We start from the raw sequence: 19,210 nt of genomic DNA, 5'->3' as shown, positions 1-19,210 counted from the left end.
GTTTCAAGTGTATTGTTTAAATAACATATTTGGAAAAAAAAATTACAAATAAAATTTTCTGATTTAGTTAGCTCAGTAAAAAAGAACATTTTGTATTTCCTACAGTAGAACATAATGTTCGTTGGTCATGTCTTTTTCCTGCTTCAGAACTATCATATGAACATTGGGATTATTGTTATAGAAAATGTAAATGATTGGTTAAATGTATACAGATTCTACAGAATAGCTTCAAGATTAAAATAAGTTAAATTTTTGTTATGTTATGGTGAGGGGAATTTATTTATTCATTTATTCCTTCAATCTTTCATTAATTCATTGGGTATTACTGAGTACCGTATGTCAGGTCCTGTAGTATGCACTGAATAAAGAAATGAATAAGACAGTGCTGCCTTCTGGGAAATGGTAATCTAATTCTGTGCACACAGAAACAGTGTTGGAGTTTAAAGGAGGTAGTAAGTAATGACTCGCTTTCCTTTCTGAATTTGGAGAGTGGCTTGGGAGTCACATGGACAGGAATCAAATACGGTATTCATTTATTCGTTCTTTTATGCATTCAATCAACAAATATGTGTTAATATCTGCTCTTAGCCAAAGAATGGATTTTGTGAACATGACAGTGGATAAAAATGTCTGCTCTTGCTGGGCCCATGTGGCTCAGTGGATTGAGGATCCTCCCATGGACTGAGAGGTCCTGGTTCAATTCCAGGTCAGGGCACATGCCCAGGTTGAGGGCTCAATCCCCAGTAGGGGGCATGCAGGAGGCAGATGATCAATGTTTCTCTCTCATATCTATGTTTCTATTTCTTTCTCCCTTCCTTTGTGTGTAAAAATATCAATAAAAATATATTTAAAAAATAAAATAAAAATAAAAAATAGCTGTCTGGGTGGAAATTGGGGGTTGGACACTCCTGGGTCTACCCTCCATGCCTCAGATGTTGGCTCCCCTTGTGCCTCAATGTGAAAGAAAACAAGAAGACTCTCCAGGTTTTTCTGGGAGGATTTGCATTGTTTCCCACTTTCCCATGAACAGAATGGGGCTCAGAAGAGGAAGTTTCAAGGAATAAGGGGCTCAGTTAAACATGCTTAGTCTTTTATCCAAACTTTCCAATTAGTTAAATTCTCATTCCTTGAGGAATAATAAGAAAAGAATGGCAAAGAGGCCAGGTAGTCTCTCATTATGGAAACCTGAAAAGTCCTAAAAACTAATTAAAGAGATGTAATGAGTGTAATTGTAGGTATAGATATGTATGTAAAATTATTATGGTAGTATAAAGGACAGATATAACTTGGATAGTGTCTAGAAAGAGTAGTCAATAAAAACTTCTTAGAAATGGCAATCTGAGTTGCAAGGGATGCATACATGTTTCTAGGTTGCTCAGACGGTGATAGTGAGGAGTATACTCGAGAAGTTACAAGCACAAGGATACTGAAGCTGGTGTGAGCTCAACTATTAGGTTTTGCTGGAGCTTTGAATATAATTGAGAGAGTAGTTAGAGAAGAGGCTAGAGCATTAGACATGTGTAAGTTTATGAAAGGCCTTGTGAGACATTTATTCTTGAAGATAGAAAGGTATTGAAGGTGCTTTTTAAAAAATATGTTTTTATTGATTTTTTTAGTGAGAGAAGAAGAGATAGATAGAAACATCAATGTGAGAGAGAAACATTGATTGGCTGCCTCCTGCACACCTCCTACTGGGGATTGAGCCCACAACCTGGGCATGTGCCCTGACAGGGAATCAAAATGGGACCTCTCAGTCCATGGGGCAACACTCAATCCACTGAGCCACAGTGGCTGGGCTGTTGAAGGTCTTAAGATAGAAGTTCCATAACCAGATTTGAATTTTAAATAGGTTATTCTTGTGGTTGTGTGAAAGATGCATTTCGGAGAGAACAATTTAAAACAAGAGATCAGTTAAAAGATTAATAAAGTAGTTATTCAGTATTAACAGTATTTTAGTTGAAAAATAATCTTAGTTCAAGCAGTTGTTAAAAAATATCATAGGGACAAATGTAAGTAATACTTGGGAGGTAAAATTAGTAGGACTTGTTGACTTAATAGTTGTAGGGAATGAGAGAAAAAGGGAATGATTTCCTTATTAATAACATCACGTGCATGGTAAATGGAGGTGTCATCAGTTGTGTTAGTGAACGTGAGACAAATGGCTATCACGTTTTATAGAGGAATGTGACGAGTGCAGTTTGGACATGTATTAAACTGCCTATGGCATGCATTAATTTAAAACTTATAGATATTAGCTTCAGTAAAAATGGGGTAAATGGAATTATTAGAAGCGTTGTGGTCAGCCAGAGAAAGAGTATAATGAGAAAAATAGATAAATAGGAACATAAGACACCAGGAAACACCAGCACTTAAAGGATGGATGAATAGAGGAAGAGCAGCTCAAAGAGAGAATGATCGAGTAATTATGAGGACCTGCAGAATGGAGCTAAAGGACTTCAAAGGTGGATGTGGTGGGGATGCCCAGTATGATGAATGGAAAATATTCATTAAGCAATTAAGTAGTAAATTTGTGACCTTGTCAAACATAATTTAAATAAAGTGATATAGTTGAAAATCTGATTTTTGATTGATGAGTAAATGAGAGATGAGGGAGTTAGGAAAATAAATATGCATTACTTTTGAAATTGAAATGTGAATAGTATAAACACTGAGTAGAAACTGGAGTGTAGGCTTGGTTCAGGAAGTGTTTGGGAGAATGAGAGATATCTAAACATGTTTATAGTCTAGGAACTGATGGAAAGAGTAATTGAGGATGTTGGAGGAGAGGTGACTGAAAGATTAAGATGTTGAGAAAAAGCTATGATGTCACTGATACAATGGGTGGTGGTAAATTTGAATTTTTCCTCTGAAGAATATCTTTTGAAGCTTGAGGAAAGGAGATAAATTAGATATATATAATTTTATGGGTAAAGAAATGGAAAATCAGGGTTGATATTCTTGAAGATTCACCCCTCCCCTTTTGGATAAAGTTGGAGATAATAGCTGAATATATGCACTTAGAGACTAAGAATTTGAGAGAATATTGAAGGTTTTACATAGTTATTAAGGGGAATGTTTGAGGGTGAGAACCTTACTAAGTAAAAGGGTTGACAAGATGATTCTGAGTATACAATGGAGATTGGTGTCTAGAAATGTGTGGTGGCACCAATCTGTGGAATTTTGTGATTTTGCAATAACTGATTAGAAAGGTATGGATGAAGGAAGCAGATTGCAATACTGATCTAGGGTAGGGCTTTTGGGGGGGGTGGATATGTTGGAAATTTGGGGGTAAAGGGAAATGGAGAATGTAGTTGAAAGAATTAAGGTTAGTTCATATCCATATTTGAGGTTCAGGAAGAGAAGCTAGGCTTATGCCAAATAAGCTTGAAGAAAATAGAGGTAAATGTCTCTTTGACATTGAAGAGCAGAAATGAGGTCATGGAATTGGGAGATGGTCAGAAAGTTGTGGTCACAGAGTAGAATAGATAAAATGTTTCATCTGGAACAATTAAGGTGATTACAAGATTGTACCTGTGAGTGATTTGAATAGAATGAGTAAAGGTTTAAGAATTAAGGTGATATGAGTATTGAGGCTATGCTTTTAATTCTTTATGTATTTTGTATTTCTCAGGAAATTGGCAGAAATTGGGATTGAGAGAAAAACTAAATCAGGTCCAAGTCTTCAGTGAATGAGGTAGGGATAGCAACACAGAATAGAGGGTAGAATGAATGAATTACTTACTCTCCAAAGCAATGTGAAACTTTTACATAAGGGGGAGAGTAGTGGTAGTGAAAAACCAGGAAAGGGGTCAACCTCCCCTGCTTTCCCAGAGGATTAGGCCTCCGTATCAGAGAGGGCTGAGGGAGACCAGAATCTGTAAAGGGGGAACCACATACCATTTACGCCTTGGAAAAAGAGTGATCGGAAAGAAGCTTAGGCCTGTGGTTCTCGATTAGTGGAATGTGGAGAAAGGGATCATTAGTGGTGGGAAAGAGGATGAGAGCAGAGAAGTTATCTTTCATCCCTTAGTGATTGATACATAGAGGGATGAGAAACATGTATAAAAGTGACTGCTGCCCTGGCCGGTTTGGCTCAGCGGTTGGAGCGTCGGCCTGCGGTCCAGAGAGACCCTGGTTCGGTTCCCGCTAAGGGCATGTACCTCGGTTGCAGTTTGTCCCCGGCCCTGGTTGGTCGTGTGGGTGGCAGCCACTCAATGTGTCCCTTCACATCGATGTTTCTCTCTCTCTTCCTCTCTCTCCCTCCCGCTCTATCTGAACAAAAAATGGAAAAATGTCCTCGGGTGAGGATAAAAATAAAAAAAAAAGTGACTGCTCCCAAATATTTTAATACTGGTGCAGATTGTTGAGGATACCAGGGGGTTGGCTCTGTCTCACGCAGTGGTGGGGGCTATGATAAAATTTGCAGAGGGACTCCTTAGGGCCTTGTTCTGGGTAGAGTCTCTCTGGCTCTTCAAACAATTGAGGCAGCCCAGCCAGTGTGGCTCAGTGATTGGGCACTGACCCAGGCACCAAGAGGTTGCCAGTTCGATTCCCGGTCAGGACACATGCCCGGGTTGTGGGCCTGATCCCCAGTGGGGGGCATGCAGGAGGTGGCCAATCGATGTCCTCTGTTATTGATGTTTCTATCTCTCTCTCCCTCTCCCTTCCTCTCTCTCTAAAATAAATAAAGAATATATATATATAACAATTGAGGCAGATGGAAAGGCTGTGGGTCAGACAGCTTGAAAATGTTAATTGGCATTGTGCTCTGTGTAACATTACTTTGGTCAAGTGGAAGAGGGATGGATCCCTTGATGTAATTATAGAAGAGTCCTTTGTGGTGTTGAAATGAATCTTCTTGAATGTCTCTGTGTTAGAGTGAAGTAATTTATTTTTCTGTTCATTCAATACGTATCTTAGGACATATGTGTCTTAGATATATTAATGAATAAAACACAAAAGTTCTCATCTTTGTAGAGCATATATTCTTGTGAGGAGGAAAAGGGAGGCAGGTAAACACAGAAAATAAATAAATTATTTAGTGTTAAAAGATAAGTGCTATGGAAAGAAAAAATATCCAGGAGAAGGGATATTGGGAAAGGCTGTAATATGTAATGTATTGGCCAGGGTAGGCCAATTGAGAAGGCGACATTTGAACAAACATTTGAAGAAGTAAGAATGAGACAGGACTGTGAGAGAAGTGTTCCAGGTAGAAGAACAAAAATAGTGCAAAGGCTCCGAGGGGCGCTGTGCCTCGTGTGATTAAGGAATAAGAGCAGTCCCATGTGTCTCAAACTGATTGAACAAGAAGAGTAGTAGGTGGTGAGGTCAGAGTGTTACTGTAAGAATGCGGGTAATTGAAGGTTGTTGTTAAATTCCAGTTTGTTATCAACAATATAGATTTATATTAAATATATAGCACTAATTATTTAATTAAATTTACCATGTTAAAATGTAATGATTAGTAAAGAAGATTAAGACTAAGCATTTTAATTTTTAAATTTATTATTTTATGTTTATGTTCAAGGAATAACTTTTTAAGTTCTCTGTCCTTAAGGTTAATTTTTAATTCTTTACAGAATGATTTGGAACAAGTACTACGTCAAATTGGCGATAAGGACCAAAAGATCCAGAACCTTGAAGCCTTATTACAGAAGAGTAAGGAAAATATTTCTGTACTAGAAAAGGAAAGAGAAGATCTTTATGCAAAAATTCAGGCTGGTGAAGGGGAGACTGCTGTTCTTAACCAGTTACAAGAGAAAAACCATACATTACAGGAACAAGTAAGCTTGTCAAATCTATTTTATTTCTAAAATGGACTGTTATCTCTCTAAATCTTATGAAGTGCTTTATTTAAATGATTCTTCATTATGTTATTTTTAGTGCTTTTTATTTTATATATTTTGACAAATACCATCTTATTTACCTTAGAGGTGGGTTGCAATTATAGTGAAATTAAGTTAAAATGATTTGAGAAAGGAAACTTTAGTTCATGTCCCAGGATGTAACTTATTACATATGTGAACATAAGCAAATCATTGCACCTTGTTAGATCATTTGAAAAGTAGAGATGTTATTAATAATTATACTTGCTTATGGTATTTTATTATGTTTTGAAAAAAGAATGAATAACAAAATATATTTATAACCTCAAAGTACTAATTAAGTGTTAGTTGTTATTCTGTATTGGTTAGCATACAGACTTATTGGTTACTTATATTTTGATAATGTCTTTGCAATATATAACTAATAACTTGAAGTTACCTTATTCTAACATTTGTATGTAGTTTAAGAGAAACTTATAAATTTTAGCTTAATACATTTTCAAACTGAAAAGAATTTATATATTTTTTTGGGGGAAGAATTTTCCAATGAGAGAATTATAATTATCTAAATGAGAAAGTATTAAAGTATTAGTCGGTCATATCACTTTTCTAATTTGGATATTAGAATATCATAGAATTTTCCCCTCAAATTAAAATTTTTTTTTCTTTATTTTTTTTATCCTCACCTGAGGACATTTTTCCAGTTTTTGTTCAGATAGAGTGGGAGGGGGAGAGAGCGAGAGAGAAACATCGACGGGACACATTGAGTGGTTGCCATCTGCACAACCCCCAACCAGGGTCGGGGACAAACTGCAACCAACGTACGTGCCCTTAGTGGGAACCGAACCCGGGTCTCTCTGGACCGCAGGCTGACTCTGTAACTGCTGAGCCAAACTGGCCAGCGCTTCCCCTCAAATTTAAAGGTAGCTTTAGTTACCAGTTTTTATGAAAAATTTTTAGACTGTTTTTTAGTTTCAACTAGCATACAACTTGACATTGCTTATTGTATAAATATGACCGTAAAATCCTATACATGTTGGAGAAACTTTTATTTCTTTAGTCCTCATACCATAAACAATAGAAAATTGGGGTGGGGGGGTGAAACCACTGTCTTCAGACATTGTACAACAAGCAGTACAGGGTTTTGATCCCTGGAGAAGAGAAACAAATGAAATAAATCTTTCAGCTTCTCCAGCTTTGGACATGGAGACGTTTTCCAGACTGGTGCAGGTCGGGGAAATCTAAGGAGAGCACAGTGGTCTCACTGAATTGAGGTGTGAGGGACCGAAGTTCAGAGAAGTTGAGGCAGCTCAGATTGTCAGGGGCAGAATACCAGAGAGAAGAGAACATGGGGAGAAATCTGCATAAGATCCACTTGAGTCTTTGGCTGAATATTAAGCTTTGTGATCAGAAGATGGGGTTCCATGAGGCAAGGCAGTACATAATTATTAGAAGCTGAAGGCTGAAAAATTATAAGATTCATAGGGCTGGGTGATGTTCAAGTTCTAGCCAGTCAGAGAAGAGAGATGTGGGTGAACACTTGGGCCATTCAGTAGAAACCCCTGTGATGTCACACATTAGAAATAACATTAAACCAGCCCTAGAGTAAAACGCTAGTGCATATCCAACCTAACAAAGCATAAAAACAAGCCTCAAAAGGATCCAGCTGAACCACAAGTACATTAACTGCCAGATGGAACAAAATTCAACATTTTTTGAAGGAAGACAGCAAAATCCAGAGCTGTCCCAATAAATACAAAAAAAATTGCTAGACATATGAAGAGGCAGAAAACGTGTACTGTAAGCAGGAGAACAATCATTCAATGGAAAGAGACCCTGGTATGAGAGATGATGGAGTCATCAAACAAGTACTTTAAAAAGTTCTTACAATATACTTATGGATATAAAACAAAAACTATAATAATAGAAATAGAAGTGAACTGCTAAAACAGAACCAAATAGAACCTGTAGAGCAGCAATTTTCAACTGCTGTGCTGTAAGAATTTTTAACACATACAATACCTGACTCTCTAGTCAGGGGCACTGACCTCTTTTCCCTTACACTGTCAAATGAAAACATGACAATAGCCAACACAATAGCTGTCCACGTTTGAATGAATCAAAATTATATCTATTTTATTTTGTCAGATTGGCAAAAAATATATTTTTGAGTGTGTTGTAGAATTTTAGTAACAGTTTACATGTGCCACGAGATGGAAAAGGTTGAAAATTGCTGTTCTAAAGATTAAAAAAAGATCTGAAATGAAAATTTCATTGGATGGGCTCAGTAGATTAAGCCAGTAGAAAACAGTATCAGTGAACATAAAGAGAAGATAACTAAAACTGTCTAAAGGGAAGTAAAGAGAGGGAAAAGGCTAGAAAACAAACAAACAAACAGTGCCTTATTAATGACCTGTGGGACAGTATCATGTAAGCTAGTGTCACAGAGGGTGGGGAGGAGGAAAATATTAGTAGAAATAATGGCTGAAAAAAAATTTAATTTGATTAAAAATATGAATCCACATTCATGAAACTCAATGAACTCCAAGCAAGGTATACCAAAAAAACATCAATGGGATGATGAATGGGATTTTCTCTCAAGTAAAAATGTGTACTCTTCAACAGATACCATTATGAAAATAAAAGCCAAGACATAGACTAAGAGAAAGTACTTACAACATATATGTCTGACAATTTAGAACTATCTAGTATATATGGGGAACTCTTATTACTCAGTCAGACCAGCGATGGGGAATAGAGATGAATGGAGGGTACTCACTGCACAGGGGCATGAGGAACTTTTTGGAGTAATCGAAATGTTCTCTATCTTGTTTGTGGTGATAAGGAAATGAGTGTATGTATTTATCAAATTTCAAACTTTATAACTCTATTCAGTTCATTTTATTTCATGTAAATATAGCTCAATAGAGATAGATTTAAAACAGTAGGAATCTCTGAATTTTATGTTATTTCTTATTTTGAGGTATTATGTTTCCTTATTTTTGGAAAGATGTGAACAATTCTTTTTGAAAAAAAAATTTGAGATACCTATCATAGAGCACTTTAATATTCTCTTGGTACTTAAATTTGGATCTTTCAGTCCATGTTATATCATTTGTGGCCTTCATAATTAGAGTTTTGCTAATGTGGCAGGTAACTCAACTCACAGAGAAGCTGAAGAATCAGTCAGAAAGCCATAAACAAGCCCAAGAGAATTTGCATGACCAGGTGCAAGAGCAGAAGGCACATCTTCGAGCTGCCCAAGATCGCGTTCTTTCCCTAGAAACCAGTGTTAGTGAATTAAACAGTCAACTAAGTGAAAGCAAGGAGAAGGTCTCTCAGCTTGACATACAGGTAATATTGAATTATGCAATTTATTATGTGTTTGTATGAATAAAACACTAATTTTAGGCCATCAAATGTTTTAAATTTTGTTTCCCTCTCTCTTTCTGTCCCTTAATTCCTGACCCCTACCCTGCCCTTCCTGGCCCTTCCCTCCCTCTCTTTCTTATTAATGGGAAAAAGCTGGGAATAGGAATCAAATAAAGGTTGTAGTTAGACAATTTCCTGTTTGCCTTTTCCCTCTTTCTTCTGGCAAACTATACTTCCTGAAACTAACGATCATTTTGCTTTGTTTTGGTGAAGCTGTTGTTATTATTTTTGAAATTCAAAATAGTTTGATATTATACCATTAGATTTCTAAGTTAAATATTTTTTTACTTTGTTTTTTTCTTTTTATTTTACTTTAAAGGTATGATTTTTAGAAATACTTTTATATGGTACCATTATATTTTTAAATATATATTCTTTCATAGGCTAATGTAGAGGTTTTGCTCAGTGAATCAATTATGTGGTAGGAATTAAGACATATTTCTTTTTCCATTCTCACCATTGGTTTCTGATAGTATACTGTAGTAGAGAAAGTTATAGAAACATTTCTAAGCCTCTCTTTTCTTTATTTTAGGAGATTAATTCCATTGAAAATAAGAAATAATATAACAACTTGGAATATAAGACACACATTTCTTTCTTTTTAAAATATGAATATTTGTCATATAAGTTATATGATAATCCAATAAATGGATGTCTAATTTAAGAGAGGGAGAAGTGTGTTGGTGGCATATCGGAACATCTTTTTGTCATTTATCCAAACATTATTAGGAATCTTCTCCCCTACTCTTTTCTGTTTGGAGGATGATCACATACTAATTTTTCAGTATTTAAATCCTTACTTTAAAAAATTGTTGCCAAAAGACTTAAAATTTTAAATTATTTAGTGACATAAGCAATGGATATTCAAGCAAGAGGGAATCAAGGACTAAATATGGATTACATGACTTGTAAATTTTGTTACAGATCAAAGCCAAAACGGAATTATTGTTATCAGCAGAAGCAGCAAAAACTGCTCAAAGAGCAGATCTTCAAAATCATTTGGACACAGCCCAAAATGCATTACAAGATAAACAGCAGGTAAGGGGTCCTGATGCAGTTCATACCATAACCTGATGTTCAGATAGATAAATTAATTGCAAACATATATAAAAACAATGCTCAGTTTTGTATCATGTTGTGATTGACTTGCTTATTCGTCTTAATTTCTTCTTGAGTTCAGAACCAGTTTGCGTGGTAGATACAGGAGTCAGACAGATGAAGATAAAAATATAATTTTTGTTTTTGATAAGCTCATCTGGAGTGCAGCTTACCGAACCCGGTACTCTCTGGTCCACAGGCCAACGCTCCAACCGCTGAGCCAAACTGGCCAGGGCATGGCTGTGTTTTTTAATCTTGTTATTTCTCCCCTAGTCTGGAACTTGCTGTGAAGCTGAAATATTCACTCCTGATTGTTGAATTGTTGCTTCATCCCATCAAGTGTCAATGGCTGGGAAAGAGAGACAGACTTGCACACATATTTTAAGTAGATGGTCTGGGCCATAAACCAGATATACTTGTCACTTGGAAGCAGAAAAGAGCAACATGTATTCCATCTCAATAGTAAAAGTTACTCTTTTTTCTTAGGAGTAGGAATCAGTGGGGCTGGCAGGAATATAGATTACCTTTTCAATACTTCTGGTAAAGTAAAATCTTCCTTCTTAGGGCCAAGGTCAAAATGCTGGTAGGTTATTCTTACCTCTTAAAATTTGTACTTTATTTGAGAACTAGTACTAGTTTTTGGCCCAATATTTTTTAAAAAACAGTATAGTAGTATATCAAGTTAACAACAACAACAAAATATCTGTTTCCTATATTTGCCTTAAACTCCAATCCTTAGATGGAAAGTTTGCTATTAAATCTGGTATGTATTCTTCCAGATGTCTATATGCATTGAACACACACACACACACACACACACACACACACACACACACAGATATTTTTCTTTTATGAACACAGAATCACTATATATGTTATTCTACAACTTACTTTTTACTTACATTATTGCTAAACACATCTGGAACGTATTTCCTAAGCACAACATCAGTGCCAGAAACTATAATGGAAAAAGTATTTGTAAGAATAACCACATAAAAGTTTTAAATTTATCTGCCAAAAGTATTAATAACAACATTCTAAAGCCAATAGCAAAAGAATAAAATGTTTTCTGAAGTCTGATGAAAGGTTAAGTGCCTTTATATTTAAAACACTTATATATAAGAAGTAAGTGAACCTATAAAAAAGTGATCAAAACTGTATTAGTAAATGTTCAAGTTCATTAGGAATCAGTTTCAATTTAAAACAATATGGAATATGCCCTTAATGAGGTAAAATGTGTGTGTATATGTTTAATTAATACTCAAAGGATTGGAGATGGTGTAGAAGAACAAGCCACTTTTGTACATTGTTAGTGGGTTTTATATACTAGTTCAATCTTTTGATGGTGGTAGGGGAAGCTGTTTGGCAATCTACTTCAAGAACTTCAGGATTTTTTATATATTCTAGTTCACTTTTGGTCCTTTATTTTAAGGGAATAATCACAGCTTTAAGAATGCTGTTTGTATCTCTTTCAATAAATGCAGAAATTTTAGTAGTAACCTAAGAATATAAAATAAAAAATGGCCTGTATCAATAAAATGAATATTTATGCAGTCAAGTATAATGATATTTTAGAAAATGTCACAGTTTCATGATGTATTATTATGTAACAACAAAGGTGGTTACAGTAAAACAGTATGTAAAATGAGATCCTGGTTTTATTTTAAAAGTACAAATAAAAAAATAGAAACTAATATATAGAAAAGACTGGAAAAAAAGTTATCAAAACATTAATTGTGATTATCTGTGGGTGGTTGATTTACTAGTAATTTTTATTTTGTTCTTTCTGTTTAACTAGATATTTCAAATTAATTGAACAAGTATCAGATATAATCATTTATATTTTTAAATGTTATTTTAGAAAGTGGTGTCTTGAATTTTGAAAACATTTAATTATAAAAGCATTATTTTGTTATTAGCTTGTTTATTATTATTTTGTATTTTTTGGCTTCCTAGAAAAAGTTATTGAATTGTTATGCGTATAAACTTAGTATCTCAGACTATGCACAAGTTCAGTTCAGGTCCTTGAGATTGGCGGATACATTTAATGACTAAATTATCATTAGACTTACCTGTGATCTTACTCCAAATAGTTTTAAAAATAAAATTAGAGTTTTAAGTTTACTTTGACCAAACATTTGGACACTACAATAAAATAAATCTTACCACAGTTTTCTTCACTTTTATTTCTCTGTAGGAGTTAAATAAGATCATTACTCAGTTGGATCAGGTCACTACAAAGTTGCAGGATAGGCAAGAACATTGCAGTCAGCTGGAAAGTCATCTTAAAGAATATAAAGAAAAACAATTGTCTTTAGAACAGAAAACTGAAGAATTAGAAGGTCAAATTAAGGTTTGTATAAAATAAATTGAATTTAGCCATATTTTTTACAGTTGTAACAATGGAAACTAATGACCTGGATGGAATAAAAGATTTTACATTTGCAAACAAGGGAGAAGTTGTGATATAAAATATTTAAAAATTCCTTGTAATTTTTATGTATTAATTTTGAATTTCACCTTAACTTTTGATATCTTTGTTAATGGGTGACTTTTAAAAATGACAGTTAACATTTATACTGGTTCATTTTTATGTGTAACTAGTATTTCAAAGAAACAGTCAACCAGGGATCTACTTGATTATTACAAAGAAGTTATCATTTTTTGGTTGTTGTGAAGTCTCTTTTGTTCTATCATTTCCACTTCCTTCCCTCCTCATTCCAATATAATATTGAAGATATAGTAGACTTCTTCTTTTTTTAAACTTTACATTTATACCCTTTGCATTTTGTTTCTAATTTAATAATAAATTTATTCTATGGTACCCTGCTTCTTACTTTAGTACAACTCCAAGTGAAAGTATTGATTTATTAAAGAGATTAAATTAAAAGACAGAGAAGGAATTGACCTGAGTCCTTTGGTCTTTAAATTGGAACTATCAGTTAAAAATTTCTCAAGTTTATGTGTGTATACACACACACACACACACACACACACACGCACACATATACCTTCACAATCAGATGAAGCACTTCTGTATGATTATATAATCATGGGATGTATATGTGTGTGTGTGTATAATATATTTATCTTCACACCAATATAACATGGAAAAAGAATTACATTTACAATTCTGTTTATGGATTTCTTTTTCTTTTTTTTTTTTTTTTTTTATGGCCAGTGGTAATAGTAATGACAAATTTATGTAATAGTTGAAGAAAACAAAATACTGAAAAGTGGCTAATGAGAATTCTATTTGGATATCTTTTAAAACTAGTTTTTAAAATCCAATAGTGTCTATTGTACTTATCAGATTTTTAACATTTTATAATTATTATTTTATAAAGTATTCCATATGTTTCATATCAATATATTATAAAATTAACATTAATTACATCAAATATCCAATAAAATGTTGAGTAAGAGCCACAGGTATCCAGATTAGTTTGTAAAATAGAATGCAAAATTATTAAACTATGTAAGAAAATGCATTGCTTATAGATATACAACCTATATACTTAACAGCTTGATTTTGTAAAATTGTAACAATATACAGTTATATGTGAATATATGAATAATAATCTCTAGATCAAGAGATTAAAGAAGCAAAATCAGGAATTCAATTGGTTTTATATTTAAGGTCAATAGGTTTTAATGAGAAGGATGATGTGATAGCTTCATTGTAGTTTTAAATATCTATAATTAGATAATTGTTAACTGAATACTGAGGAATACACACACACACACACATATTTATGCATATGTATAATATGTTTTTATTGGTTTTAGAGAGAAAAGAAGGGAGGGAGAGAGATACAGAGAGACAGACATTGATGTGAGAGAGAAACATCTATTGACAGCCTCTTGTACACCTCCTGCTGGGATTAAGCCTGCAAGCCAGGCATGTGCCCTGATCAGGAATTGAACCCATGACCTTTTGGTGCATGGAATGATGCTCAACCAACTGAGCCATACCAGCCAGGGCAAGGATAATATATTTTAAGTGGGCTCATATGTGAACTTTTTACTTATTTTTCTATACTTGAATGAATGATTTTTACTCATTTTAAATATAATTATTTTAAGTTCATGTTTTTATTCAGATAATTTTTAAAGGTAAAAACTTAATGACTATTGTGTGTAAAGCCTGCTGCTAGCTCCTCTGGCAGATTTCGAGATAAATGGCTCCTTTACTCAGTAATGGCTTCAGAATGTATTTTTTATATTTAAACAAGTACTTTATGGCTTTTTTTGTGTCTGTTATGTTAACACCAATTTGAATATAAAACAAAGATGTTGTACTATTTAAATAATTTTTGATGTTAAAATGGTTACTATGTTACATTTTTTCCACAGAAACTAGAGGCTGATGCTCTTGAAGTTAAAGCAAGCAAGGAGCAAGCTTTGCAGGATCTACAACAGCACAGGCAGCTGAACACGGACTTAGAGCTTAGAGTCACAGAATTGACTAAACAACTAGAAATAGAGAAAGAAATGTAAGCTTGAGGGGGGAGATTATAATTTAAGCATTAAATTTTTCTTAAAATTTATTTTGGTTTCACAGTGCTTAAATATTTAGTAAATGTTTCTTTGTGTTGATTCTATAAATAGCTAATATTATTGTGAATGAAAAAATAAAGCCATCATAATATGGTTAAATTTACCTTCACTAGAAAGGACTGAAATTTTGAGTTATCTAGTCTTCTTCTACCAGTAATGTGCTACTCATTTCTCTAGGTTAAAGCAATTATTTTGAATTGTTCGTTAATTTGCAAAATTAATGTGAATCAACAAACAGAGAGGTGTTTAGATATAATCACCCAAGGGCAGTCGGGCTTCTGTTTTGAGGCACTGTACCAAGTAGGGACCAAGGATCATCTTTGCCTCCATACATTAAGTTGTTATAGTCACATTTGTTGATAAAACATTTTCTATCCCATTGAGTGGCCTAGGTACCTTTGTCAAAAGTGATTTACCAAAATATGTAGCTCTATTTGTGGAGTCTATTCTGTGCCATTGGTCTGTATCTATATGGTATTTGGACACAGTACCATCCTCTGTTGATTTTTTGTAGCTTTGTGGTAGATCCTAATATCAGGTTGTATCAGTCCTCCAACTTCATTTTTTTCAAGATTGTCTTGACTCTTGTAAATTCATTGCTTTTCCATATAAATTTTAGTATTAACGTCCATTTCTATAAATAAAGTTATTGGATTTTTATTAGAATGGTAGTGAATCTATAGATCAATTTAGAAAGAATTAACATTTTAACTTTATTGAGTCTTCTAGTCCATGAACATGTATATCCTTTTATTTATTTAGGTCTTCCTTAATTTTTCTGAGTAACATTTTGTTTTATTTAAAGTAGGGATTTTGCATATCTTTTGTTAAATTTATTTCTAAATATTTTACATTTTTTAGTGCTATTTTAAACGGAATTCTTTTTAAAATTTAATTTTCTGATCGCTTTTGAATTGTATAAAAATACAATTGACTTTCTACCCTTTAACCTTGTTCAATTCAGTTTCTTGTTTTAATAGTTGTTTTGTGGAGCCCTTAGACTTTTCTAAATAGATAATAATCATGCTCTCTGTGAATAGCAATAGTTTTACTTCTTCTTTTTTTAATTTGCAGGCCTTTCATGTCCTTTTCTAGACTTATTACTGGCTGACACCTCCAGTAAAATTTTAATGTAAACAGTAATAGTGGACATCCTTGCATAATTCCCAGTCTTAGACAGGAAAATTAAATAAATTATCATCAATTTAGTGGTTAGCTCTAGGTTTTTCCTACATTCCTATATCAAATTGAGATCATTTTCTTCTATACTAGTTTTCTTTAAACTTTTTTTTTTATGAACTTCTTTTTCTTTATTTTTGATATGCTATACAGTTTTTCTTCTTTATTTTGTTAATATGGTGAATTACATTTATTGATTTAAAATTTTTAAACCAACCCTGCTTTCCCGGGATAAATCCCACTTGATCATCCTATTATTCTTTTTATGTATTACTATATTTAACTTGATAATACTTTATTTAGAATTTTCCATGCCCCCTGGCCAGTTTGGCTCAGCCGTTAGGACGTTGGCCCATGGACCAGAGAGTCCCAGGTTCGATTTCGGCTAGGGGCACGTACTTTGGTTGCAGTTTGTCCCCGGCCCCAGTTGGGGTTGTGTGGGTGGCAGCCACTTGATGTGTCTCTCTCACATTGATGTTTCTCTTTCTCTCTCTTCCTCCCTCTCTCCCTCCAACTCTGTCTGAAGATAAATGCAAAAATGTCCTTGGATGAGGATTTAAAAAAAAAAGAGATAATATTTTATTTAGAATTTTCCATGCCCCCTGGCTGGTTTTGCTCAGTGGTTAGAGCATGGGCTTGTGGACCAAAGAGTCTCGGGTTCAATTCTGATCAAGGCCACATGCCTCAGTTACAGATTGGTCCCTGGCCCTTGTTGGGGTCATGCAGGAGGCAACCAATTGATGTGTCTCTCTCACATCAATGTTTCTATCTCTCTTTCTCCCTCCCTCCTTTCCACTATCTGAAGATAAATAGAAAAATATCCTTGGGTGAGAATTTAAAAAGATAATAATAATAAAGAATTTTCCATTCATTTATGATGGTTATTGATCTGTAATGTTCTTTTAATGTCATTGTCAAGGTTTTGAAATCATGATTACATTGGTCTTAAAAAAAGGAATTGATAGTATTTTTTCCTTTACTTTCTGAAAGAGTTTGTATGAGATGGATATTACTTATTTCTTAAATGTTTGAACCAAATGGCCTGAAGCTTTCTTTCTAAGTTTGGGATTCAATTTATTTAATAGATACAGGAATATTTTTACTTCGTATTTCTTGAATCAGTTTTGGTAATTAATGTCTTTCAAGGAATTTGTGCATTTCATCTAAACTTCAAATTTATTTATAAACTGCTGTTCATAATACAGGTTGGGGCCAAAGTAGGTGTACAGTTGTGAGTATGCAAAACACAGAGTTTATTTTTGTATTATTATTTATTAATTATTATATTATTTTCCATACAAACAAATGTAAACCTACTTTAGCCCTACCCTGTATTATTATACTTTTAAGGTCTTGTAGGATCTGTAGTGCTGTCTCATTCTTTTTCTTATTTTGATTTTTTTAATAGAGAGAGGAAAGGAGAGAGAGATAGAAACATTGATGTAAGAGAGACATATGTATCGGCTGCCCCTTGCATGCCCCACACAGGGGATCGAGCCTGCAACCTGGGCATGTGCCCTGACCAGGAATCAAACCAGGACCTCTCAGTCCGTGGGGTGACGTTCAATCCACTGAGTCACACCAGTTGGACTGTTTCATTATTCGTAATAGTGATCATTTGTGTTCTCTTTTTTCTTGATCAATCTAATTAGACATTTATAAATTTCATTAAAAAAAACTTTTGATTTGGTTTTTTTTATCTATTTCCTATTTCATTTACTTCTCTTCCTATCTTTAGTATTTTCTTCCTTAGACTTTGGGTTTAGTTTGCTCTTTCTTATTTATTTATTTTGTTATTCCTCAACCAATGATATTTTCCCGTTGATTTTTAGATAGAGTGGCAGGGAGAGAGGTGGGGGGAGAGAGAAACATTGATATGAGAGAGACACATTGATTGGTTGTCTCCTGCACAGCAGGGATCAGGGATTAAATTTGCAATCCAGATACGTGTCCTTGACTGGGAATTGAACCCCAGGTGCTCTAACCACTGAGCTACCGGCAAGGGCAGTTTGCTCTTCTTTTTATAGCTTCTAATGTGAAGGTTTCCCTGTGGCTATTCACCTTTTGAAGTCTTTTTAAGCTTCTCATCCCCTTTGTATTTTGTCAATGATAGATGTCAGATGTCTATAGATGGTAGTTATGTCTTATTCTAATAAAATCAGTGTAGTATGAGTTTTTCAACAGGTAAAATAAATTATCTTGATAAAGATTATCCTTTTTCTCATTTGCACTAAGTGGTCAGTGGGTTCATGACAGACCTGAGTATAAGAGGTATTTAGTTTAGAAGATATTGGGATCCTAAAAGATATTGGTAAATGAAATTTCAAATGTCTTCGATGGCAGAAGGGATATGTGCCTCTGGACACATGCCATATAGCCATTTAAGTACTAAACTGAAACATCTTTCTTTAGTCCCAAGGTAGAATGAGTCTCTTGCCTGGCTTGTCCTTGATATTGATGGTTGGACTGGGTTTTACTATGAGATCTTCAGGGAACACATAACTCACCAAACTTTCGATGGATAAAAATCAGTTTCATCCCATTCATTTGAATGTCCTCATAGAGGAGGGCTGTGACCCGTTACACTTCAGTAGTCTTTATCTCTAAATGCCAAGTAGACCACTCTGACTGAGTTGACAGACTTCATTTGTGTCAAGGGGATTAAAGTCCTTGACTCTCAGTAGTAAAGTTGGGAGCTGAGAGCCTGGGAAAAGGACCTGTCAGGGAAATTAAATAAAACACCTCAGAGTTAATGATGATTAAGTTGTTTCACGCCTTCATTCTTGTTTTGGAAGTCATGAAAATTTCTTGTTCTCACATCTAGTAAACGTTGAATTTGAGAATATAGAACTACATTTTGTGTCTCAAATGGCATTTCTTCTCACTGTTAGCATCATAGTTTTTAGTGCCTATGTATTTGGGGAGCACATCTGATCTTTTTTTTTTTTTATATATATTTTTATCTGTATTGATTTTAGAGAGAGAGGAAAGGAGAGAGAGAGAGAGAGAGAGAGAGACATTGATGAGTGAGAACATCAATTGGCCACCTCTTGCATGCCTCCTACTGGGGATTTGGCCCACAACCTGGGCCAAACCGAGAATCGAACCGGCAACCT

The 19,210-nt window shown here is 34.3% G+C and overlaps 1 protein-coding gene across 4 annotated transcripts in view; it reads left to right on the top strand.

Annotated features, from left to right (window-relative positions):
* EEA1 (early endosome antigen 1) overlaps window positions 1-19,210 on the top strand; it is a 135,095-nt gene that overhangs the window by 90,992 nt on the left and 24,893 nt on the right. For all 4 annotated transcript variants that reach the window (XM_036252240.1, XM_036252239.1, XM_036252238.1 and 1 more), the window contains 5 exons: window positions 5,580-5,783; window positions 8,979-9,179; window positions 10,182-10,295; window positions 12,553-12,708; window positions 14,712-14,851. In XM_036252240.1, the coding sequence (XP_036108133.1) occupies window positions 5,580-5,783; window positions 8,979-9,179; window positions 10,182-10,295; window positions 12,553-12,708; window positions 14,712-14,851 (815 nt within the window). The remainder of the gene's footprint in view (window positions 1-5,579; window positions 5,784-8,978; window positions 9,180-10,181; window positions 10,296-12,552; window positions 12,709-14,711; window positions 14,852-19,210) is intronic.

This window comes from Molossus molossus, unplaced genomic scaffold (assembly GCF_014108415.1).
Source record: "Molossus molossus isolate mMolMol1 unplaced genomic scaffold, mMolMol1.p scaffold_m16_p_10, whole genome shotgun sequence".
Taxonomy (NCBI): Eukaryota; Metazoa; Chordata; class Mammalia; order Chiroptera; family Molossidae; genus Molossus; species Molossus molossus.
Note: the sequence above shows the minus strand (reverse complement) of the source record. Positions and strands in the feature narration are given on the sequence as shown.